The sequence below is a fragment of the Natator depressus genome, chromosome 2 (assembly GCF_965152275.1).
Source record: "Natator depressus isolate rNatDep1 chromosome 2, rNatDep2.hap1, whole genome shotgun sequence".
Classification (NCBI taxonomy): domain Eukaryota; kingdom Metazoa; phylum Chordata; order Testudines; family Cheloniidae; genus Natator; species Natator depressus.
In genome coordinates, this window is record NC_134235.1 from 186,671,232 (window position 1) to 186,697,383 (window position 26,152).

A 26,152-nucleotide genomic window follows, 5' to 3' on the forward strand; every position below is an offset into this window, starting at 1 on the left:
CTTTTTCCTACTTTGCGAATGCATCAATTTTTCTTTTTTTCTGACTTTGGTCTCAAAATCATTTCAGAGTTGAGAGGCAACTTTGAACCCTGCTTTGGATATGACCTCATTTCCTAGTTTAGGAGGTGGATTATGCAAATCAGTCTTTTTTTTTTTTTTTTTTTTTTTTGTAGTGAGGGAGGAAAGGGGGATTATACAGATGTCCAGAAAGATGTTTTTGGCAGATAAATCAGACTTCTCTCCAAAAGTAGTGGGCATGACATCAGTACTTGGGACTGTAACCGTGGGTGATTATTCATTAATTTAAACAGATGAAAAACCAGTTTTTTCTCTAGCTGCATTCAGAGGTTCTTGTCAATCCTGAGACACACAACTGAGGTTGATGTAGTTATGGTTAATGGGTTTGAGGTTCAATGAAATAAGAGTGGGAGAAGTGGTGATTTTGGCCTGTGGTACAGATAATTCTTCATTTTAAAACTATATATAACCCTTTTTTCTCTCTGCAGCACGAGGCAAAGGTCACTTGCTGATTTAAACTAGAGTAAATGGTGGATTCTCTTGAACTTGAAGTCTTTAAATCATGAGTTGAGGACTTCAGTAATTCAGCCAGAGAATCTGGGTCTATTACAAGAGTGGATGGGTGAGGTTCTTTGGCCTGTGGTGTGCAGGAGGTCAGACTAGATGATCACAATGGTCCCTTCTGGGCTTAAAGTCTATGAATCTAAGTGTAATTTTGTTGTAGGCCATTATTTTTAAGTCTTAATTTGTGAGACCTTGTCTGTAACTGGTGGATGAATAGCATACCATGTCTTTATGCTCCTATTTAATGATATCACTACATGAGAACTATAAATTGTCTCTTTTGTACTAAAATATATTTTTGCAAAAGATCTTGCATTTAGGTCACATCTTTGTGTCAGAGACAAATATTTAAAATTGGTAAATACATAGATGGCCCCATAACCACAGAATCTGAATACCTTGTGAGATCTTGCTCACATTTTTTTATTTAAACTAAATGACATTAAAGATTAGACTTATAATGTACTTAGCACTGCATTTTCTTCTACATTGCTATTAACAAGGGCCTTGAACCATAAAGAACTGTAAGTGAAAGAGTCATAAATGGTATTAATCTGACTGAGGTCTAGTTTAGCATGATATTGGGTTGCAAAATAGTTTACAGATATATTGGTATGAAACAATGGAACAGATTTTTAAAATGGAATCATACTATCTGGGTTAATGTTCTAGTGAATTCTACATGAAAAACTGGGGTTTTTTTGTAGGTTCTTTTGCCCCGCATTCTCTATCTCCCTACTCCCCATGAGAGAGAAGCAGGGGGAGAATGCATTTCTTATAGAATTAAGTATAAACATATACTGTACGAAGGCTTTTGTTTTTTAAAGATATTCATTGGATAAACTGAAAGAAGCTATAAAAATACTTTGACCTTTTCCCCCAGGAATCTTTAAACTTTTAAAATTTTCTTTCATTAAAATATTATGAATAACAATGAAATATGCGAGAAGGGGACATATACTAAATTGCTCAGTAGTGGGGCTGGGCAAATTTATTTATTTATTTATTTATTTGGTTTGCTGTCAGTTTTGAGAAATGTGGGGTTGGGGGGATTCTGTTTGGCTTGAAACCAAATTATTGTTTGGCTGAAACCAAATTAAAAAAGCCTGTCTTGGTGATTTTTAAAGGGTTGGATTCACAAAATGTGGGGGGGGGGGGGCAGGTTGTAATGCTGGTATTATAACAGTTAGCCAAGTTAGGGCACTGACCTCGTATGTGGGAGACCTGGGTTTAAATCCCCATTTCAAAGCAGGGGTTTGAACTCAGGTCTCCTAACTACCATACTATGGGGTATTCCGAGACGTCTGTCTCTCTCTCTCTCTCGGTGAAGCAGTTCAACTTTGTATGAAATAGCTGGGTAGTCATTAGGCCAGAGAGAGACAGAAGAAATGACTGTTCAGCCTTGAGGTTAGGGTTCAAATCCATGCTCTTGAGCGGGGATTGAAACCCCAGATCTCCCACAGCCCAGGTGAGTGCTTTAATGGTTGGTCTAAAAATTATAAAATGAGTAGGTAGTACCATCACCACCTCTTCCTGCCATTTTGTGAATTTAGCCTGAAAAAAAAAAAGCTGGCCGAAACTATTGGGTGAATTAGTGTCAAATTTGCAGAGAGTTTCAGATTAACTGAACTGCATGTTTAGGTGAATATAAATTGTTTTTTTCAAACAATTTTGCCCATCTCTACTCTACCTCACAAGAGGTGCTCAGTATCTCCCAAGAAGGATTCAGCCCTTATTTGAGTCAAGTAGGTACTTCTACCTTTCTGAATTATAAGACTTTTGCTTAGTTATCATAGCAAAGAATGAGAATTACAGTTCAGCAAATTGTAACAAGCCTTTCTGACCATTAAAATCTCAGATACTGCAGAGCAAGGGTATTATCACTAGGAGAGCTTGTACAACTATATGTCTGTAAACCAAAGACAGATTTCCTGTAAGTTGTAGTGTTTGTCCCTGTTGCTGCTTTTTTGACCCCCCTCTACAGTAGTAATCCTCTAGAGCTTAGTTACTAAATGAGGTCTGTGGGTGGAATTTTCAGAAGTACCCATTTGATTTAGGAGCACATGTCCTCTTGACTTTCTATGGGTATGTGTTCGTAAGTCACTCCAGGCACTTCTGAAAATTTCACCTATTCCACTTTTGAGCTTGGTGCAGCTCTCCTACTCTCTATAGTTCTTAAATTGGGAGGGATTAAATAGCTTTAATGTTTTTCCTTAGAGGAGAGTTACTGGTATTTGGGCTACAGACAGTTTGTAAAAGGCCAGCTAGTGTCTTGGGCATGCGGTTGGGAGAAAACATAGGGTGAGGGTCAGGAAACTGAATAATACACTCATCAAAGTAGTTGAGTGAAAATGTTACGATGTTTTCTATTTTCTCTTAGCGTTTTACTAAAAACTCTGTTGTAGTATATTAGTTGGTTTTCAATTTTTAAAAAAACTTACAAGACTCTGTTTTCACATAGTGATTAACTATACCACAGTGTGCATTAGCAGGATATTCCTTAGGCAGTTGAAGGCTCATAGATAGGCTCTCAAGATACCAGAGGTATGCACCAATTGCCTACAAATGCACAACATAGCAGTGGATTATTGCTGGGCTAGAATGGGTTCAATAGTATAGTTTTTTGACATTGAAAATTATTTTAAAATTAATTTTAAGAAACACAGTCCTGTCACCGCAAAAGGCTCTGTTTTCTTCTTCTCCTTAGTCCAGTACTTGCTAAGAAAGATTCTGCTAGAAGAAAATAGTCTAGATGGTCACTTGCCTTGAAAGGTTATGTATGAGCCTAGCAGCTGAAGGGGGGGATTATATTTTGCAAGCTCTTCTGAAAAGAGGTCTTCAAAAAATGATAGGTGGCTGAAAATGATTGTATATAAATAATCCTAAAGGCAATTTACACAGTACTGTCAACCAAAAGAATGCTTATGATAATTGGTACTCTTCAAGCCATGGAGTGTTGGACTCCAACGTGCAGGTCAGATCTGGTGTGCTGAATGGATTAATCTGGGCCTGTGACAGATTCAATCAAAACATTCAGCTTTTTGTAAACAAAAAAAGCGCACACAAAAAGTAAATAGTTATATCTGGGGGCGGAGGGGACATTTATTAGATAATCGGCATTCCTTGGATAGTTATTTTGATAATATAACGCTTATTGCTGTGCACACAATTCCAGAGAACTTTTATTAGATCAAAATAGTAAATATTGAGGCCATTTCATATAGCCCATATAAACTAACCAGGTTTCAGCTTTGGTTTCATAGAGGAAGCTGCTTTCGCCTGGGGTGCCATTGTCTTGTCTTGTTTTAATAACAACAGGGTATCTTCAATAAACGTCTGGTGGCAGTAAAAATAGAGTAAGACTGGTTCTTCTTTAATCCTTGTTTTATGAGGTCATTGAGACTCAGAATATTGTATTCTATTTTCTGCCAGCCTACAGCTTTCCTAGACTTTAAGGTCAGATTTCACTCTAAGTGGATCCTACAGATTCATTTTCTGAGCAGTGGCTTTAAGTTGCTTAAAGAAAAATCACCTGCCATATGAAGGTGCATTTAAAAAAAAAAAATCTTGTTTCTCCTTTTGCAATATTAACTTTTGAATCGCATTTTATTTACATCAGATAAGTTTTATTAAAACCCAGCACTGTTAAACTTGCAAACAAAGGGCAACAGCAGGGAACAATTTACTATTCTCTTTGAAAAAAGTGTACTGTAAGTGCAACATGCTGTGTCTCAGGGTTGGATCTTTTCCCTTGTCTCTTTCTTTCTTTACTGAGCTGTCACATTCAGTTAGATTATACAGTATTCCCACTTGCATTTAGACTTGTTGCCTCCTTTTTGCTTTAAAAGTAGCCCTGCTCTTGAAAGCAGACCAAAAAGATGTTAAAAAGACAGCACTGCTTCTCTAGTCAGCAAAACTGTTAACAGGAAGCTGAAAACTGCTGAGCCAAACCACACTAGCCAACCTAGTAAAACAAATGCATGGAAGACTATAAGTGAACAGGATAACAAATTTCAATTGTGATGGCAGTCTCTTGCTGTGCCACTTAAGTGGATAGGTATTTGTTACATTACCTGTTTCAGTGACGACAAATTCAGTCAGTGGAACACTGAATTAAAATTTTTAATATAGTCCCTGATTTAATTAGAAAGATGTTTTCCTTTTATACTTTACAATCCACCATGGATGACACCTACTGATGTGTGTTGGAAGCTTGCACAGAGATCAAAGGCAAAATGTCTTCTTTATAGTTAGTAATGTTACTGGGCCTTATTCTGGGAAAATATGATGCAAGGTACTTTTAGGACTGCTTTGATATTTCTCCTTTTTTTTTTTTTTGGCAATTTACATGTGGAAGTATCCAAGTTTTGTGTACAGACTGTGTTAATCATGTGCTAATTACATGCAACGGCACACTTGTGTTTGAAAATATGCTAAGTCACAGAGGAGTAACCTTAGCTTCCGCCAAATTTCAGATGTCTACAAGTAGACATTTTGGAACAGGCAAATAAGTACATGTTGCACTTGCAATCATTTGAAATCATTAGACTTCAGGGTCAACACTTGATTGAGAAGAATAGAGTCAATTCACATTTCAAAACGGTTTCAGACTAACACCATTACAACCATAAATGCTACAAACTTAATATTTTTAAACCCTTGTTTTTTGGCAATAAATAGCTGATTACTTTGACATTAGAGCATTCTTTAGTTAGTACAGTATACAGTTATTACAAAAAATATAAAAATCACCTGCACAAACACATTCAGCAATTGGGAAGAGGGAATATCAAATCAATGAGTGAAGGAATGGGGCAGACCGTCCGATAAAACAGGGAACTAACTTCAGTTAAATTAGCAATAAACAAGTCCAGTAGAGTGCTGTGCCTGAGAATTAAGCCCTTCATGCCCTGAAGCATGTCTGTAGCCACTGTAGCATGTCTGTAGCCACTACACAGTAGCATCACGTGTAGTGGCTACAGACATGTAGTGATGCTCTACACGGTACACTCACTACACGGTAGCATGTCTGTAGCCACTCAGTAGATGAGAGCTCCTAGGTCTACGGGTTCTACCTTAGGAAGAATTTTCCAAAAACAGCGTAGCGTGGCATACTACAGATATCAGATACCTAATCAAAACTAATTCCTTAGATATTATCTAGTGCTTGAGTCCCCACGCTCATTCTGAGGTTTATTGTAGTCATAAATCCAACTCATTGCTTCAGACACCTCCTTTACCGCCATCTGAATAAGCATCCTAAGGACGGGCTAGGATAAGCCCATTTTTTTTGGAAATCTCTCTGTTAACCTCATTTGGTGGAATACCTCTTGCATGGATTTTCTCTCGTTTTCTCTCTCTTTTCAACTAACCTCTCTACACTGTTTTTTCCTTGTTTGGAGCCCACACCTCCTAACTTCCTTCCAGGATTCTTTGTCTACATTTACACATACTTTTTCTCTCTACTCCAGATTTAGAGTAGTTTGGTCTTATGGCAGGGGTAGCTGCCCTGGGACACCACCTTTCATAGGTTGCTTTGGATTCCAGTACAAGCTGCCTGTAACAGTCCTATTGAATGAGACTAAAGCACTTGGTGGCTGGAAACCCCTCTTCATCTGAGCCCAGAATAGGCAGGAACATAGTAGCAATATTTTTTCGTAAGAAAAGAGGAAGGGGACAGTGCACTAGAGCCCCTATCTGTTGCTTGTCAACCACTAAACCACCTTGTAGTGCACCTTGCGGATATACTGTGTGTGTATGTGTCTGTGTGTATGTATATTTAGGAATCCATGTATCCACAATGGGTCCAGAATGTGACTAATCACATGAATTTTTCAGGCCTTGTTTTCAGCAGTGAAAGAGTGAAGTTTCAGAACTGAAAGCTGGTGAATCCCTGGTTTAATTAGAAGGGGCTTGCCTTTTATACTTTGCACTGAACCACGCAGGTAAATAACTTTGACAAAGTAATATTTCTAATCAGCTAGAAAAGCTTGCTTTGTCACTTAGATCTAAGAATATAATTTAAAAAAAAACTACTTTGAGCAAGAATGGAAGAACTTTTCTGATACCAATATGAGTTTGAACACTTACAAACTGGGATTTTTGATTACTGAAGCAACCTACTTCAAGTAATACCTATGTCCTTCTTTCTATTCCTTTTACTGAGATAGAGGGACTGGAACTACTGGCTGTTCCACAGATGTAATCGAGAAGAAAAGAGGCAGAATCTCTTCTGTTAGGAGCTCACGATTCTGCAGTTATCTCCCTTGCCCTATACACAAGTTAATCTGTTATATTCTTAAGGGGAAAGCACAAGATTAATTGGGTTTTGTAATACCTGAGGGGGTATTACAATTTAGGATTTTTTTTATCTTTTGTTGAGGCACACGGTTGCCTTTGGACTTACTGTGCTGATATATATCACATATAGTGAAAGCATGGATTCTTGCAAACACTAAGCAACCCTACTCACACATTATAAGTTTAAGAAGGAGGAATCCATCTACCTTTTTGCTGTTTAAAAAATGGTGAACTCTAACTGTAATACCATTGTTAGAGGATAGACAAAGTTAATAGAAACTTTAGTAGATATCTTTTATGGGTAACCTTAATTCTGAATTTCCTGGGTTTACAATGCTTGGGTTTGGGGATAATTACAACATCTCTGTAATATTTTTTTACACTTAAAATTGAGAGTACTCATCAGTAATTTAACCCAATCAATGTAGTTTTTTGTAGGGGATATCTACTTTAAAAACTTCTAAGGAAGGAGATTCCACCAGCTCCCTAGGTAATGCATTCCAGTGTTTCACCACCCTCCTAGTGAAAAAGTTTTTCCTAATATCCAACCTAAACCTCCCCCACTGCAACTTGAGACCATTACTCCTTGTTCTGTCATCTGCTACCACTGAGAACAGTCTAGATCCATCCTCTTTGGAACCCCCTTTCAGGTAGTTGAGAGCAGCTATCAAATCCCCCCTCATTCTTCTCTTCAGCAGACTAAATAATCCCAGTTCCCTCAGCCTCTCCTCATAAGTCATGTGCTCAGCTTCTCGTCCATTGTAACCCCTAGGTCCTTTTCTGCAGAACTGCTGCCTAGCCATTTGGTCCCTAGTCTGTAGCTGTGCATGGGATTCTTCCGTCTTAAGTGCAGGACTCTGCATTTGTCCTTGTTGAACCTCATCAGATTTCTTTTGGCCCAATCCTCTAATTTGTCTAGGTCCCTCTGTATCCTATCGCTGCCCTCCAGCATATCTACCTCTCCTCCCAGTTTAGTGTCATCTGCAGACTTGCTGAGGGTGCAATCCACACCATCCTCCAGATCAGTAATGAAGTTATTGTACAAAACCGGCCCGAGGACCTACCCTTGGGGCACTCCACTTGATACCGGCTGCCAACTAGACATGGAGCCATTGATCACTACCCGTTGAGCCCGACAATCTAGCCAACTTTCTACTCACCTTATAGTCCATTCATCCAGCCCATACTTCTTTAACTTGCTGGCAAGAATATTGTGGGAGACTGTGTCAAAAGCTTTCCGAACGTCAAGGAACAACACGTCCACTGCTTTCCCCTCATCCACAGAGCCAGTTATCTCGTCATAGAAGGCAATTAGATTAGTCAGGCATCACTTGCTCTTGGTGAATCCATGCTCACTGTTCCTGATCACTTTCCTCTCCTCTAAGTGCTTCAGAATTGATTCCTTGAGGACCTGCTCCGTGATTTTTCCAGGGTCTGAGGTGAGGCTGACTGGCCTGTAGTTCCCAGGATCCTTCTCCTTCTCTTTTTTAAAGACGGGCACTACATTAGCCTTTTTCCAGTCATCCGGGACCTCCCCCGATCACCATGAGTTTTCAAAGATAATGGCCAATGGCTCTGCAATCACATCTGCCAACTCCTTTAGCACTCTCGGATGCAGCGCATCCGGCCCCATGGACTTGCGCTCGTCCAGCTTATCTAAATCGTCCCGAACCACTTCTTTCTCCACAGAGGGCTGGTCACCTCCTCCCCATGCTGTGCTGCCCAGTGCAGCAGTCTGGGAGCTGACCTTGTTCGTGAAGACAGAGGCAAAAAAAGCATTGAGTACATTAGCTTTTTCCACATCCTCTGTCACTAGGTTGCCTCCCTCATTCAGTGAGGGGCCCACACTTTCCTTCACTTTCTTCTTGTTTCTAACATACCTGAAGAAACCCTTCTTGTTACTCTTTATCATCTCTTGCTAGCTGCAACTCCAGGTGTGTTTTTGGCCTTCCTGATTTCACTCCTGCATGCCTGAGCAATATTTTTATACTCTTCCGTGGTCATTTGTCCAATCTTCCACTTCTTGTAAGCTTCTTTTTTGTGTTTTTAAGATCAGCAAGGATTTCACTGTTAAGCCAAGCTGGTCGCCTGCCATATTTATTATTCTTTCTATACATCGGGATGGTTTGTCCCTGTAACCTCAATAAGGATTCTTTAAAATACAGCCAGCTCTCCTGGACTCCTTTCCCCCTCATGTTATTCTCCCAGGGGATCCTGCCCATCAGTTCCCTGAGGGAGGCAAAGTCTGCTTTTCTGAAGTCCAGGGTCCGTATTCTGCTGCTCTCCTTTCTTCCCTGTGTCAGGATCCTGAACTCAACCATCTCATGGTCACTGCCTCCCAGGTTCCCATCCACTTTAGCTTCCCCTACTAATTCTTCCCAGTTTGTGAGCAGCAGGTCAAGAGCTCTGCCCCTAGTTGGTTCCTCCAGCATTTGCACCAGGAAATTGTCCCCTACACTTCCTGGATTGTCTGTGCACCGCTGTATTGCTCTCCCAGCAGATATCAGGGTGATTAAAGTCTCCTATGAGAACCAGGCCTGCGATCTAGTAACTTCCATTAGTTGCCGGAAGAAAGCCTTGTCCACCTCATCCCCCTGATCCGGTGGTCTATAGCAGACTCCCACCACGACATCACTCTTGTTGCTCACGCTTCTAAACTTAATCCAGAGACTCTCAGGTTCTTCTGCAGTTTCATTCCGGAGCTCTGAGCAGTCATACTGCTCTCTTACATACAGTGCAACTCCCCCACCTTTTCTGCCCTGCCTGTCCTTCCTGAACAGTTTATATCCACGCATGACAGTACTCCAGTCATGTGAGTTATCCCACCAAGTCTCTGTTATTCCAGTCACATCATAATTCCTTGACTGTGCCAGGACTTCCAGTTCTCCCTGCTTGTTTCCCAGGCTTCTTGTATTTGTGTATAGGCACTTGAGATAATTCGCTGATCCTCCCGCTTTCTCAGTGTGTCCTTTGCATTTGCCCTGTCCTGGTGCATGAGACTTCTATTTCAGTTGAAGGAAAACTATGGCATATCTGCAATTTTCCTTTGAGGAAAAGTATGAAGTAAAGATACAATTCTTCAACTTAAATGTTCTGTCTAGTCTTTTAAGGATGCTATAGGGCCAGAAGAGGTATGGTAGTTCAGTATGCATTCTGTAGCCACAACTTTCTAGCCTTTTCACATCAGAAAAATTAGGACAGAAGCAAAAATATTAGACTTAGTTTGTACACTTCAACAAGTTTTCTGCTTCACAAGCAGTCTGCATTTTGCTGCTGTAGTTGCTAACACTGACATAGCCTGCAGCCCTATTAAACTGCAAATGTGAGTATGACTTAATCGGTTCCTAAATGGGCATCAAACTTGATGCTTAAGTATTTTATGCTGATGGATTTCTGAAATTGAATTGTATTTCTGTTTATACTGCCAATTATGCTTGACACTACATGAATAATGTATATCCACAGCTTATTAAGTATCTGCAAAGTCCATTACCTTTGTTTTATAGACTTAATGACAAAATCATGACCAAACCAGTTTTAACTTTCTGCATGTAAAAAACCTTTCATTTGTTTAAACTATTTTATTCACTCTTCAATAAAAAATTACAAACAGATATAAAAAGGGAATATAATATTGTAGATAAGCAAAACGAAATACATAATACCACTACTAAATTTAGTTATACCACCTAAGTATTACTGGATACTCAAAGCTAACAGGACACTAGTGTTTGGTAATGTTACCTTATGTGGATCAGTTCGTAAATCTCAGGTAGAGAACATAGTGGATCAAAGCTTCAGACCTTTTTCTGTCCCTAGAATGGCCAATAAAATTCAGTTCTTGGAGAACAGTACCTTACCTACAAAGAGTGCTTTTAATATGTGTAAAAGTATTACAGTACCAACTCTAACAATATATAAACTAGATACCTGTGTGCTCAAGATGTTGACTGTAGCGCTAATGGTAGAGTGTATGTTTTGCATGTATGTTCCTTTCCATGCTCCTCTGCAGTCCTGAGTTTGAATATGAAGCTAGACTGCTACTAGAGAGATGGTGCTGTTTTTTTATTTTTTTTTAAAAAGGGGGCAATTGACCATTGTAACTGGGTCAGTAAGGGACGTGGTGGCTTCTCCATAACTTGGCATCTTTAAACCAATGTGGGTGTCTTTAAGAAAATATGCTGTAGCTGACCCCCAAGATATGGGCTTGATGCAGGTATGACTGGGTGAAATTCTATGGTACAGGAGGTCTGACTAGGTCATCAAAATGGCTTTTTTTGGCTTTATAATCCATAAAGATAATGGCTCTCAAAGGTTCATTAGGAGAGCATCATGGAAAACAGGCCCAAATCCTGCAAGCTGCTCCATGCAGGCAGACCTTGCACCCACACAACGCATTGTGTGGGATCAAGCAACCTCAGCAGTCCCTTTGTGTGTATTTATTATGATGTAGTCTTTGTTACATGATTGTATACTATTCCTCCCTCGCTCCCCCTCAAGATCTCTCCCTATAATCAGATTGATGCTTCTGTTGCTATTAATACATAGAAAGAATACAATAATTAAAGGCTTGATCCTGCAACCAACTGAGCTTTGCATGCTACTGAGTTCATAGAGTCCTGAGGGAGTGTGCTGCGCCCCCTATGGAAGTGATGTGCAATCCATAGGCTTCCCAGCCAGCAGGGTGCCTTCTGCAGAGAAGCACATGGCTCCAGGATGCTGCAGGGAGGGAGATTTGGGCTGTGGTCATCTCAACCACTGGCTTTCTCCCTGGATATTTATATCTTCCAAGATATATCAGTCTCTGCTCTGAAACATACTATTGCTGAATTCTTGCATTGCTACTTCAGAGGACACTGAAGAACAAAAAAGTTCATAGGGGGCTCTTCTTTTTTGCCACTTTTACTAGGTCAGGATATCCTCAGGCTGTTCTTGTCCCTTAGTATCTGGGTTATGAGCGCTTTACTAGCACTTACACGCTACTGTGATTCAAGTATAACTGCTGTAGTATGTAACTAATTCTTCTGTTTTGTTTTTGGTCCATGGCTTACTGTAGTAACACAGTATTTAAAGTCTTCAGTGTACTGTCCTTATAAACATAAAAGAAACCGTTTAATAGCGGGAGAGAGAACCATTACATTGCCTTTTCACAATGAAGCACATTTTTAAAGTGAAAATTTTAAATTCCTTCCTTGGTTGCATACACCTGCAACAGCAGCCCTCTAAGCAACCTTCTAAAGACAAAAGGAAACGAGACCTTTTTTCAGTTTGACATAAATGCACCTGTGTTTGCTGTGACATCAACAGCAAAGCTTACGCAGTCAACCCACAGTTGTTGAAAGAGCAGGATGTAAAACGCTAGAAGAGAACACAAAAAGAGTGCTAGTTTTGGTTACACTAGCAAATCAAAAGAAAACAGTTGTTACATCAAATGTGCCTTGTGTTCCTGGAACGTGTGAAACCTCCAAAGAGTGTTGTAAAGAAAAATGGTATTGCTGTATTCTGCTGAAAAGGACAGAGGGTCTCTTTGAAGTATACAGCAATACATAAGAACCCGCCTGAACGCACAAAAGAAACGCTCTGCAAAATGCTACTTTAGAATTAATGTGCAGAATGTAATGCTAAGGCCAAACAGAGCTATTGGACGAACACAAGTGAACTGGCATTGGACAGACGTTTGAGAAGGTTATAAATATCAACAGTTAAGAACAGATACTTTATTCCTAAATCCTAGAATAAAAGGGTGTTTTAAAACTTCTCAATGGAAAATAAAACTGAATATTCATGTGCTGAAACAAGTGGTTGATCAACTTCTTAATTCCTTTTACTGACAGGGAATTCAAAACAGTCCATAATGGGTAAGCACAGTATGTCATTTCATAATGAGAGAGATTCAAAATCGCCAAAAATGTACAACAGAAAAACCTAACCAACTGAGTAAGCTATCAATGGAATGAACTAAAAGGCCATCACGTAAAAACCTGGCTTCTGCCCCAAAGTGCATACTCCTAAGTGATGAGGCAAATAAAGCTCAAAAATGGACAAGAAGGTAGGCCAGTGGAAGAGAAGGACAAGGGCAGCGCTAATAGGATTGCACAGTGACTGGACTCACGGGAAGGAGGCTCTTGAGGAACTCCACCAGGACGTCAACAATTTCCACCCCACCATCAACCTCAGCCTTGACCAGTCCACACAAGACATCCACTTCTTGGACACTGCAGTGCAAATAAGCAATGGTCACATAAACACCACCCTATACCAGAAACCTACTGACCGCTATACTTACCTACATGCCTCCAGCTTTCACCCAGACCACATCACACGATCTATTATCTACAGCCAAGCTCTAAGATACAACCGCATTTGTTACAGTCCCTCAGACAGACAAACACCTACAGGAGCTCTATCAAGCATTCTTACAACTACAATACGCACCTGCTGAAGTGAAGAAACAGATTGACAGAGCCAGAAGGGTACCCAGAAGTCACCTACGACAGGACAGGCCCAACAAAGAGTAACAGAATGCCACTGGCCATCACCTATAGCCCCCAACTAAAACCTCTCCAACGCAGCAGCAGCAGCACATTAGTTGGGGATTGGTCCTGCTTTGAGCAGGGGGTTGGACTAGATGACCTCCTGAGGTCCCTTCCAACCCTGATATTCTATGAAGGAACTACAACCTATCCTGAAGGACAATCCTTCACTCTCACAGACCTTGGGAGACAGGCCAGTCCTTGCCTACAGACAGCCCCCCAACCTGAAGCAAATACACACCAGCAGCTACACACCACACAACCCAGGAACTAATCCCTACAACAAATCCCAGTGCCAACTCTTTCTGCATATCTATTCAAGGGACACCATCATAGGACCTAACCACATCAGTCACACCATCAGGGGCTCGTTCACCTGCACATCTACCAATGTGATATATGCTTTCATGTGCCAGTAATGCCTCCTTGCCATGTATATTGGCCAAACCAGACAGTCTCTACACAAAAGAATAAATGGACACAAATCTGACATCAGGAATTGTAACATTCAAAAACCAGTAGGAGAGCACTTCAATCTCCCTGAACACTCAAAAACAGACTTAAAATTGGCAATTCTTCAACAAAAAAACTTCAAAAACAGACTCCAACGAGACACTGCAGAACTGGAATTCATTTGCACACTGGACACCATCAGATTAGGCCTGAATAAAGACTGGGAGTGGATGGTCTCTACAAAAAGTAATTTTCCCTCTGCTGATACTCACACCTTCTTGTCAACTGCTGGAAATGGGCCACCTTGATTGCATTGGCCCCGTTTGCACTACAAAAGTCATTTTCCCTCTCTTGGTATTCACCCCTTCTTGTCAACTTTTGAGAATAGGCCACTTGCACCTTTAATTGAATTGGCTCGTTAGCACCCACTTGGTAATGCAACTCCCATCTTTTCATGTGCTGTAATATATATTCTTTTTACTATATTTTTCACTCCATTCATCTGATGAAGTGGGTTTTAGCCCATGAAAGCTTATGCCCAAATAAATGTGTTAGTCTCTACGGTGCCACAAGGACTCCTTGTTGTTTTTGCTGATACAGACTAACATGGCTACCACTCTGAAACAGTTACTCAGTAACTCATTTTCTTTTTTACAATGAAGATGGCACTAAACTTTACTGTTTAGGTTACCTCGTTCTTGTGAGCTAGAACCTTGGCAGTCATGACGTTCCAATTTTAACCTCAATCCACACAAAATCTGTTTGACATAAGACGTTAAATGCAAATGATTGTCTGCTCACACTGCAGCTATCGTCGTAGATACGTGGTGGAGATTGTGCATGACTGGAGAACAGCGTTAATAAGTATATGGCAGAAGAGAAATATAGCATCCTGGAGCAATAGATTGTGCAAAAACATCATGTATCATAACCAGCACATAATTCCAAGACCACCTAAAATAGTCTCAAGGATTTGAGAGCCACTTTGACATGTGAAACCAATTCCTCCTCTAACTCTAGCAAGCAAAATTGTGTTTTTAAGCCTGGAAGCTCATTTCATTTAGGAAGCTATTGAGACTTCGCAGCTGAAATTCCAACCTGCAGTTTCTGTCATAGGAAGCCAGGATGTTAAATCTAAGGCTTAGTTCACACTATCAAGTTTTGCCATCATACTTAGGTAAGCTAGGAGTGGGTGGAAGGGTGGGTGGGGAGAAATCACACCTCCTTTCTCCCCTCCCAGCGGAATTAGCTGTGCTAGAAAAAAACCCAGTTTAAATGCAACTGTGCTGAGAGAGCAGCGCTTCTGTCAACATAGGTAATGTAGTTCATGGAGATGGTGTTACTATGGTATCAAACTCCTCCTGTCTGCTAACGGTGCACCTACCCTAGGGGACCCTGCTGGTGTAGCTATACCAGCAAATCATTTGCCATGTAGACAAGCCTTTAGCAATGGTGTGGTCCCAAAATGTATACCTGTCAGGGTGGATTGATTTAAATCGTAATTTAAATTAGCAAATAGGAAGCCTTGATTTAAATTATCTATTGTAATCTTAACTTGGCATTTGTACTTTTTAGTTATTTTCCTAAATTGGTTGGTGCCATTTGGCATTACATTTTGCTAATCAGGAGGATAAGCTGTTATATTCATACACATTTAAGCAATTATATAGCTTAATGTGCATTTATTCAGATTCTTAAGTTTTACATTTTTCATTTTAGAAAATGGCAAAAGATGCATTTCTTATTTACTAGATTTTTTTTTTTACTTGTGATTTGTGTCAGGGTGCCTTTGGAAACTGGAATTCAATTAAATGCACAAAGACATCATTTTAAAATTGTTAACTAAAACGACCTTAAATGTGCTGGTTACATTAAAGAAAAGTTTATCAAAACATGTTTTTCATTTCAAACTAACTTACTAAACAAAGGAAATATCTGTAGTTGGTGAATTTAACTTTCTGGTCACCTTAGAATCATAGAATATCAGGGTTGGAAGGGACCTCAGGAGGTCATCTAGTCCAACCCAATTCCAGTGTTTCACCACCCTCCTAGTGAAAAAGTTTTTCCTAATATCCAACCTAAACCTCCCCCACGGCAACTTGAGACCATTACTCCTTGTCCTGTCCTCTTCTACCACTGAGAATAGTCTAGAACCATCCTCTTTGGAACCACCTCTCAGGTAGTTGAAAGCAGCTATCAAATCCCCCCTAATTCTTCTCTTCTGCAGACTAAACAATCCCAGTTCCCTCAGCCTCTCCTCATACGTCATGTGTTCCAGACCCCTAATCATTTTTGTTGCCCTTCTCTGGACTCTCTCCAATTTATCCACATCCTTCTTGTAGTGCGGGGCCCAAAACTGGACACAGTACTCCAGATGAGGCCTCACCAATGTCAAATAGAGGGGAACGATCACGTCCCTCGATCTGCTCGCTATGCCCCTACTTTACATCCCAAAATGCCAATGGCCTTCTTGGCAACAAGGGCACACTGCTGACTCATATCCAGCTTCTCGTCCACTGTCATCCCTAGGTCCTTTTCCGCAGAACTGCTGCCTAGCCATTTGGTCCCTAGTCTGTAGCGGTGCATTGGGATCTTCCATCCTAAGTGCAGGACCCTGCACTTATCCTTGTTGAACCTCATCAGATTTCTTTTGGCCCAATCCTCCAATTTGTCTAGGTCCCTCTGTATCCTATCCCTGCCCTCCAGCATATCTACCACTCCTCCTAGTTTAGTGTCATCCGCAAATTTGCTGAGAGTGCAATCCACACCATCCTCCAGATCATTTATGAAGATATTGAACAAAACCGGCCCCAGGACCGACCCTTGGGGCACTCCACTTGATACCGGCTGCCAGCTAGACATGGAGCCATTGATCGCTACCCGTTGAGCCCGACAATCTAGCCAACTTTCTACCCACCTTATAGTGCATTCATCCAGCCCATACTTCTTTAACTTGCTGACAAGAATACCGTGGGAGACCGTGTCAAAAGCTTTGCTAAAGTCAAGAAACAATACATCCACTGCTTTCCCTTCATCCACAGAACCAGTAATCTCCTCATAGAAGGCGATGAGATTAGTCAGGCATGACCTTCCCTTGGTGAATCCATGCTGACTGTTCCTGATCACTTTCCTCTCGTGTAAGTGCTTCAGGATTGATTCCTTGTCCTTCAAGATTTTAGAACTAGTAGATCTCATTTCAGATTCACATTTTCAGATTCTCATTCTTTCACACGTAGTTTTCCTGATTGAGATTAGATTAGATTAGAAGTGGAAAACTGGTTTTTCTGCTTTTTCACCTCTCAATATGTTTCTCAACTTTGAGTAAACTAGTAGTTGAACTGAACTAGTTGAATAAACTAAAATGAAAATATTCTCTCTCTACTTTCAGAAGAAGCTACTGCTGTTCAAAGCTGCTTTAGCAGTTCAGAAACTCTGGTTCCACATGCTTAACCAATGAATTCCATAAGTTTAGTGGAGTGACTTTCTTAAAATATTGGCAGCAAATATGAACTGCTTAATATTTTTTTATTTACTATACTTTTTAAATCTGTTTTTATCCACCCTGATATCTCTGCAGGACTCTGTGGGGAGGCTAAAGTACTATCAAGTATTCTGAGTAAAGTACTGTCTTCCTATCGGAACTGAATTGTCGGCTGGTATCGGATTGTTCAGGCCTGTCTTTTGTTCTGTTCAATTTCTGCCATAAACAACTGGTTCCATTGTATGTGTTTTCCAGTCAAGTGAGACCAGTCTTTCAATTACTAAACTTACTGCATGATCTGTTATAAAAGTGGGTAATAGAAAAACAAGTTTCCTGTCTCTGCAGGGCATATTTATCTCTGTTGTAATATGTTTCTTCTGAATATAGTTAAATTCAGTAGATGAAGGGGATTATTATAGCTTTCAGAAAGAACTCCATATATAGTAATATAGAAATGGTAAGGTTAGTTTTAAATGAGATTTCATTGCCCTTCAGCGGGTCGTTCCTTTTTCTGCAGAGATACCAGGCCTTTATCATCTACCTCATACAACCTATGGGCACGAGGAAAATATTTTTCTACTGATAATTCTACCTACTTATTTTCCTCAAAGATTGGATTTGCAAGGCTAAATTTAAAATTTTTTCACATGTAGAAAGGTCAGTATAAAAAGGTCAGTATGCTACTTTCACTGTAGCAATAGATTTCTTGAAAATTTACTGTTTCTTAAAGTTTTATGTTCTACAAACCTGGGTCCTGCTTCTGCAAGGACTTATGTATGTGCTTTACTTCACATACTTCAGGTAGCTCCATTGAAGACAATGGGATTGCTTTCACTGCATAAAATTAAACTCACTTGTAAGCCTTAGCAGTATCATGGCCCAGGTTTAGTTTTCACCAGATTCACGTCAGATTGCAGATATCGTCACAAGATGTCATAAATAATCTGACTTGTGTCTCATCTGAGAAAGATGGGTGGGGCATAAAAGTAATTAAATCAAACACATGAAGGAATGAAAAACACAATTTGCAAAAGTGCATAATTTTTTAAGAGTCCTGAATATAAGTGACACTTGAGTTAGAGGATAGCCTCTTGTTAGGAACTTCCAGAATGCTGTATGATTAGATCCATTTCATAAATGAATTCTTGTTGCTCTGAAACATAAAGAGCATTTTATTTGTTTGTTTGTTTGAACTGCACATGTTCAAAAAACCTACTCCGTGCTGATTAGGCCGCAGCTGGAGTATTGTGTCCAGTTCTGGGCACCACGTTTCAGGAAAGAGGTGGACAAACTGGAGAAAATCCAGAGGAGAGCAACAAAAATGATTAAAGGTCTAGAAAGCATGCTCATAGAATATCAGGGTTGGAAGGGACCTCAGGAGGTCATCTAGTCCAACCCCCTGCTCAAAGCAGGACCAATCCCCAATTTTTGCCCCAGATCCCAAATGGTCCCCTCAAGGATTGAACTCACTACCCTGGGTTTAGCAGGCCAATGCTCAAACCACTGAGCTATCCCTCCTCCCCTGCCCGCCCCCCATTCGCTGAGAGAAGATTGAAAAAATTATGTGTGTTTACTCAGGAGGTGAGTTGACGTAACAGTTTTCAAGAGTATATAAAAGATCGTTAGGAGGGAGGAAAAATTGTTCTCCCCTGCCTGCACACAGTCCCTAGGTACCCCCTGCTGGCACCCTGACCTACCACCCCTCCCCCATGTATTCCCTAGCTACCCCCTGCCCGCATATAGCCCCTAGCTACCCTCTGCCTGTACCCTGAGTGGTTTTCAAACTTTTTGAGCTGAGTCCCTGCTTTGTTATATTTTTTGGTTGCATCCCCCCACAACCCAGGCAAGTGGGTGGCCTGCTGAGGTGAGTCAGGGAGTGGAGGTAGCTGGACCCCGCTGTGTGGAGCTGGCTGAGCCCCCTCTTCCGCTCCCCTCCCCCCAAAAAAGAAGTCTAACTACACCTATGCCCAAGGGTCATCCCCCCAGCCTGGAGCCCAGAGTTCTCCCGCACACCCGCTAGGCCCTGGAGTTTTTATAGCATGTTGAGAGGGGCCTCAGCAAGAAAAAGGTTGAGAACCCCTGGTCTAGAGATAATACTTACTCCTACCATGAATGCAGGGGACTGGACTAGATGACCTCTCAGGTCCCTTCCAGTCCTATATTTCTATGATTCTGTGTGCAAGTGACTTCCTAGTTTGCTCAGAGAAGTATTGTGAATTCATGCATAATGACCAGATTTGCACATGCAAATGGAGAGTTGTGTGTAGCTGGTCATTTGCATATGAGCATACAATTCATATGAGTTGCCAAAATTGTGTGCGAGAGAGAGAGAGTGCGGGGAGATATAAAGTAACCAAATACTTCTTAGATACTGAAGAGCAACAGTCGAAAAGACATAGCTTCTTGTGTTCTTTTGATTATATAGGTATTTACCATAAATTCTTATATGAAATAGCAGATCTGTTTGTACTTCTTTGTTACTAAACTACTGTATTTTAAATACAACAGACATTAAGTTTTTTCTAAGTCAGGAAGAATTGATGGTGATACCTTTTAATTAAGTTTTAGTATCTTCTTATAGCAAGCATTTTGTGTATCCAATATAAAAATCTAAATGATATTACAATTTAATCAGCTTTTGGTAAATACAGTTTCAGGCTAGTATTTTGGTTGTACAAAGGTTAATGAGGAATGCAAACTGGTGACCCATATTAAACCCAGTTCCAAAAATTCATGTGACTTCCTATTATTTTTATAAAGAAGTATGTTTAGATAAGTAGGAAAATGTTAAACTCCATGTCTAGCACTTGAGTTTCTGAAATTGTAAGTACAGTTGTACTTCACTTCCAGGGACACAGTCAACTTAAAATCTGGTCAGTTAAAAAAAAAAAAAATGAATGGAGTAGTTTCATCTCTCTCTCATCCTTTTGTACTTTTACAATTACATCTACCCATTTAAAAAAAAAAAATTCTTTGTTGCTTAGTCAAAAAATTCACAGGTGCAATAGGGAAATTTTCTAACTGAAGCAAAACATGAAACTCTTGTACACAAAATGCTACCAGGTTCAGAAGTGAATAGACCTAGTTCTCTAATCTTTGTTAGATTAATCTTAGATTTTACTTACATTAATAGTAGTTAAAAATATGCAGACTATCGACTTAAAAGTGTTGTATGGTAGGTGTCATTTTTTACTCTGATTTCTTAGTGGTTGACTTTGATTCATCCCATAGCATGGTACAACGGTTGAATTATTAAGTTTTTAAAGTCTAATGATTCAAGCACAAAATATTAGATTCATGAGCTGATATGGTCATTAATTTAACTAATGTCCAGACATGGAATTCTTTAGAAAAATAAGTGTAAATTGAATGCTGTTTTCCTCATGCATAGAAAAAGAGTGATTTCCTGGGGTTTAAATATATTCCTATCTGTGAATCATCTGTTTGATTTATTAAACCTTTTTTCATTCTAGGTCAGAGATACAAATTTACCTACTTACCAAGACTGCAATAAAAATCCTCCATTCCCCACATTTTTTGCTGATGGAGAAGAAGAGCTACCAGAAGACTTGTACGATCAGGAAGTTTTCCAGTTCACTGATCCCTCTGTCACATATGTTTAGTGGTATTGACATCTTTAAGAACGTGCAACTTTCACATTATTTCTGTGAACTTTGCAATGCTGAACAATTACAAACCCAGAAACTGCACTCAGGCTGAATGACCTGAACGCATCAAACATTGTTGGGTTTGGTTTTTTTTCAGGTAGCAAGATTTACTTGTTCCAAAACCGTATTAAAACAGTGGGTGGTGGTAGGTTGGTGTGTCTGAGGGAAGGGTTGCAAAGTAATGGGTATATTGCTGACTTATCTTTTTACATTACAAAATTGCCTCTTGTAACTTTTTCCCTTTCACAGACTGCCAAGATTTATATTTCTTTAAATCCATTGTCTTGGAATTACGTGCATCAGTTACATGATTGATGAAGTTGAGACTATTAACAGAACAAAATGTATAGTTATTTTTTCCCCTGAGGGATATGTACTGATTAACTTTGACTAAACAGCTAAATGGGATATTTAATAAATTTTATTTTCTATCTGGGGACATAAATGGACTGTTTAGGACTTTACAAAGAATGGACTTGAAAATGTTGAGTAGAGCAGGGCAGGAGAGGGGGGGAAGAATTCTAACTCTCTCTCTTCTCAGGCCTAACACCAGAGGCAATTGCCCCGTAGTGCCTCTGGAGCTGTAATCTTTTCCACCTTTCATTTCCCTTTCTTCATCAAAGTGCCTCTCCTCTTTATTTTAATGCTATGAGTTTAGAGCAACAGTTATACAATATAAGTTTCCTAGAGGAAAGAATGAGACTAGCAGTGTCTGTCTGGTAAGAGTTGTGGCAGTGCTGGCTGGCTAGGAAGGCTAGACATTTTCAGTAATGTGGACACAAGGACTACAGTTGCTGCCTGTTTGTCCCCTTCATTGCTAGCTTGTTCTGATAACTTCATGAAAATGTCCCTCGCATACTGTCTCTGGAGAAATATGTCCCCTTCAATTGTCTTCATATCTGAGATTTTATATGGTTATGGAAGACCTTTGGGCCTGCCCTAGTCATCTTCGTCATTTAACAAAAGTGAACCAAGTGTGAGGGGTCTGTTGTACAATTAATTTCTCCCTATCACTATCTTCTACCCAGGTATTCTTTTATAATGGTCAAAGTGCAAGTACTCTCCCTTTGGCTTTCTCTACCTTCCGTAAGTTATTTACTGTTTAAAGGCCTGATCCTTTTAACCATTACTTTACTTGCATGAACATTTCCTTTGAAGTCCATAGGACTGATCATAAGCGTAAAATTAAGTATGTGCCTATCTGTTTGCTGAATTAGCACCTAATTGCCTACCACGTACTTTGCACAGTATAAAATTTTCATTCACATGTAATGTTGGGGAGGAGTGCATCCCTAGGTAAAGTCCAGTTTTATGTCTACAGTTCATGTAATGCTTGTCAGGAAATCCATCCATTAATTTTGTGCAGCTTCACGACAAAAGTTGATGTACTTTAAAATGTATTTTATATTTTACTAAACGATTTACCGAAACCTTGAGAACAAATATGTATGCCCATTCCAGAGGTGAGGTCCCATCCCATTTAAAGCAATATTCATGGAGTTATCTTAGTTTATCCCTGAAATTTACTGAAGGTAGTTTGAAATTGTTGTTCTAATCTCTTGGATACAGTATACCTTTTACACACATTAGATATTCACAGGGGACATAGTAGTTTGGGAAGGATAATGTTGATATACTTAGTGCACACAATACAGAACTGTGAACTGGTAATATCTATGTTGTTACCACATAGATATTGGTTGGATGTTGTTACCACATAGATGTTGGTTTAATCTCAGCAAGTATCTCTAAGTATAAGTAAATAGGGATACTGCATAACTCCTTCCCTTTACCCCTTCAAAAATAAAATCAGGTCAGTCACCAATGCTCATATATCATAAACCTTAGAAGTACATTGCTAAGAAGTTAGCACTAGCCCTTTCCATAAGTCTTGTATTCCAGTTGGTTTTTTTAAGTGTCCATGAGAAAGTGGAATGTCGTAATCTGATGCACTGAATGGTCCTACTAATACTTGCAGTTTAGCCTCCTGCTGGCAACAATGATACTGTTTCCTGAGGATAAACCCTTCAATGTTTGACCTGATGAACCTCCAAGTTTTTATAACATTTTAATTTTATTTTTATTTTTATTGCTCTGTGAATATAATGTAAATTAAAGGCGTATCTGTAAGACAGCCATTCATGTCTTTTTGTGCAACTGTATTTGCAGTGGTTAATACTGTGCAGCTGCAATGAAATATAGAATGAAAGTAAAGGAACCAATCAAATGTAGCTTAACATTAATAAACTTTTCATAATAAAGAAGGGGAATTTGTCATCTAATCTTTCAAGTGTAAAATGATATGTAAGTGGAATGGGGGATTTGATATGTCTGTCTACATTTCATAAAGACTAGATTCATAGATTGCAAGGTCAGAAGGGACAAGTGTGATCAACTAGTCTGCCCTCCTGTATAAAGCAGACCGTAGGGACTTTCATGAATTAAAAGTTCTAGAAGTACAAGTTTTTAGAAGAGGCATTCATAGTAGGGGGGAAAATACAACCTACCTCTTCAAGAGAGTGACTTGGTTTCAAAGTTAGCAAGTTTAGTTAAGGCAATCAGGGTGAGGGACAAGGGAGGACAGAGGCAATTGTGGACTGAAAGTCGACCTATGGTGTGCGTACGCCTTCTGTGAATCATTTGAAAAAAAGAAAATGGGGAAATCCACTCCCCAAAAATGGTTTAACTGGGCCAATAAGCATAAGAAAACTTCAAAATATACAATGAACTTTGCATATGAGGTGGTGCTGAGGTCCACATCCAGGACATCTGGGGAAACAGTTCTGTGAACTGTGTCTCAGTATTATAGCAGCTCTGGGATATCAAAGGAATGTGAAAGGTGCAAGCGACCAAGAAATTGAAGAAGGGCCATGAGGACCCTGGGACAAAGCAACAAGAAAGTGCTTGTGAGCTGTTGTCTGAGAAAATGACAGGCTGAGAGGAAAAAGCTCTGTGATAAAATAGAAGGTGGTGCCATTTATCACTGAACCATTTTTGGGTACCTAGCTGGCTTAACTTTTCAGAGTGTAAGACAAGCTATGTCATACAAAACCACTACTTTTGTTTGAATGATTTTCTTTCTGTTCTCAATAAATCTTGTCTTGGACTATTCTGAGAAATATTCGGAGAAACTCCGCCTTGGGTTCTCACCTAAAAGGACATGGACCATGAGGTCCTGTCCCATAAGCTGAGTCAAGTATGGAAATGTTTTCTGATGGATGCTGCGAGAGGTGCTGAAGACTTGAGAATCAAGTCAAAGCGGGTACAAGTAAAAAGGTTTTTTAAAAAAAAGTAGATCAGTAGAAAGTGTGATGGTGACATCTGTGCAATTAATTAGACCAGGAACATAGTAATTGTCATACCTGATCTGACCTGCCATGTTTCATCTAGTCCAGTATCCTGTCTCTGACAGTGGCCAACACCAGCTGCTTCAAGATTTTAAAAAAAACCTTTCAGTAGATAATTATGGGATATGCTTCACCCAGGGAAAATTTTCTCCAAACCCCAAATATTTAGAGATTGGCTTATATCCCAAAACATAAAGGTTTATGTCCCTTCCAAAGTTCTTGGGTTTGTTTGGATTTTTTTTTTAATATTTACTTTTCTAACACTGGATATTCTTATTAATTTATCTTGTCCTGTGTTTGAATCCTGAAAGGCCCCTGGCCTCAGTGAAGTCTTGTGCAACTGAGTCCCACAGATTAATTGTTCATTGTTTGAAAAAATCTATTTATTTGCCACTTCTTTCATTTTAATTGAATGTCCCCTACTTTTTGCATTATGAGAACAAATAGAAGTTCAAAATCTACATCCTCTGCAGAATTCATTATTATATAAGTGGATGATAGGCCACTCATCCATACGCTCTAGGAAATGAGATTTTAGTTTGAGAACCCACTAAACTCCTGTTGCATTTGTAAGGGAGGAACTTCCTTTTTTTCCAGATCTTATGTGCAGTGATCTATGGAATGATGGTTTAATGTTGTCATCGTCGATATAATACCTACTAATTAATTCCATAATATCTCAAATTTTCCTGATTAGAAACTGGGTTCGTAGAAAGGAAAGGATTAAGTCTGAGAAACTATATGGAGAATTAAGAGTATTTAAAGCATTTAAGACGCAGACCCCTTGAGGGTGAAAAGTCAGTTTGAAGAGGTTTTGTTGATAGGTTGAAACCACAAAAGTTTGTCATGATGATGATTTTTGTTTTTAAATAATAAATGTGATTAGTGACCAATGATGTCAAAGATGCCAGTGCCAGTGAATACCAGGATAAATATTTAGGGTGGAATTATCAAAAGGGTCTAAGCAAGTTAGGTGTCTAACGCATAGGGTGGGATTTTCAAAAGCACCTAGGTTTATAAATGGAAATGTCAAGGTGAAATGAGTGTTTTCAAGACTAACCCAACCAAAATGTACCATACTCTAGCTAAGCAACCTGACTCCAAAAATAGCAAGTGAAATATAGGTAGCTTGCTAATTAAAATGAATTAACCAATGTGTTTTTTACCAGAGATATCCTATTATGGATGAAGAGGGGAAAGGGGTTCCTATAATCTCTTCCCCCATGTTACCTGGGAGAACATATCTGCTGGATGTGAGTTTTAATATAATTTAACAAAAAATACAGGATTGTAAAAGGAATGACCGCATCTTTATCTGTGACTACTGTCTTCATGAATTAATACAGATGCTTAAAAAAATTAACAGCTCATAAATAAATAGGTGACGAGGTGTGGAAGGCAGTTTCCTATAAAATCCAATTCTAGATATAAAAATATTGCTATCACCAAAAAATTACCAGTTCACCAAATTGATGAGTTGAACAAACAAAAGTGCCTGCTCTGTTTTTCTCCAGAAGTGCAGAAATATGTTTAAATTGCTCTGTTTTGTGACAAACAAACTGGTTTCGCTTTCTTTCTGGAATGGGTGGGGGGCAGGGGGAGTGAGTCAAACACTTCCCTGTCTCATGCTTATGATACATACAATAGGGAATATCAAAATACAGCAGCCTAAGGGTGCACCACATCTTGCAGGGGTAAGGAGAAAGCAGCAGACGGTTAGTCTGTGTGTTGAGGAAGGATAGAAGCAAGGAATCCTAACGGGGTCTATGCTGTAAAGGCACTTTCCTT

At 39.6% G+C, this 26,152-nt stretch overlaps 1 protein-coding gene across 2 annotated transcripts in view; it reads left to right on the forward strand.

Moving 5' to 3' along the window:
• MRPL3 (mitochondrial ribosomal protein L3) overlaps positions 1–23,292 on the forward strand; it is a 61,065-nt gene extending 37,773 nt beyond the window's left edge. Inside the window, exons 10-11 of one of the 2 annotated variants that reach the window (XR_012637871.1) lie at positions 17,867–18,006; positions 20,823–20,938. Coding sequence is in view for 1 of the 2 variants with exons in the window: in XM_074943285.1 (XP_074799386.1) it covers positions 20,823–20,972 (150 nt within the window). In the remaining variant the exon portion in view is untranslated. Of the gene's footprint in view, positions 1–17,866; positions 18,007–20,822 lie in introns of both variants that reach the window. The other variant, XM_074943285.1, reaches the window with a different exon arrangement.
• The last annotated feature ends 2,860 nt before the right edge of the window (positions 23,293–26,152 follow it).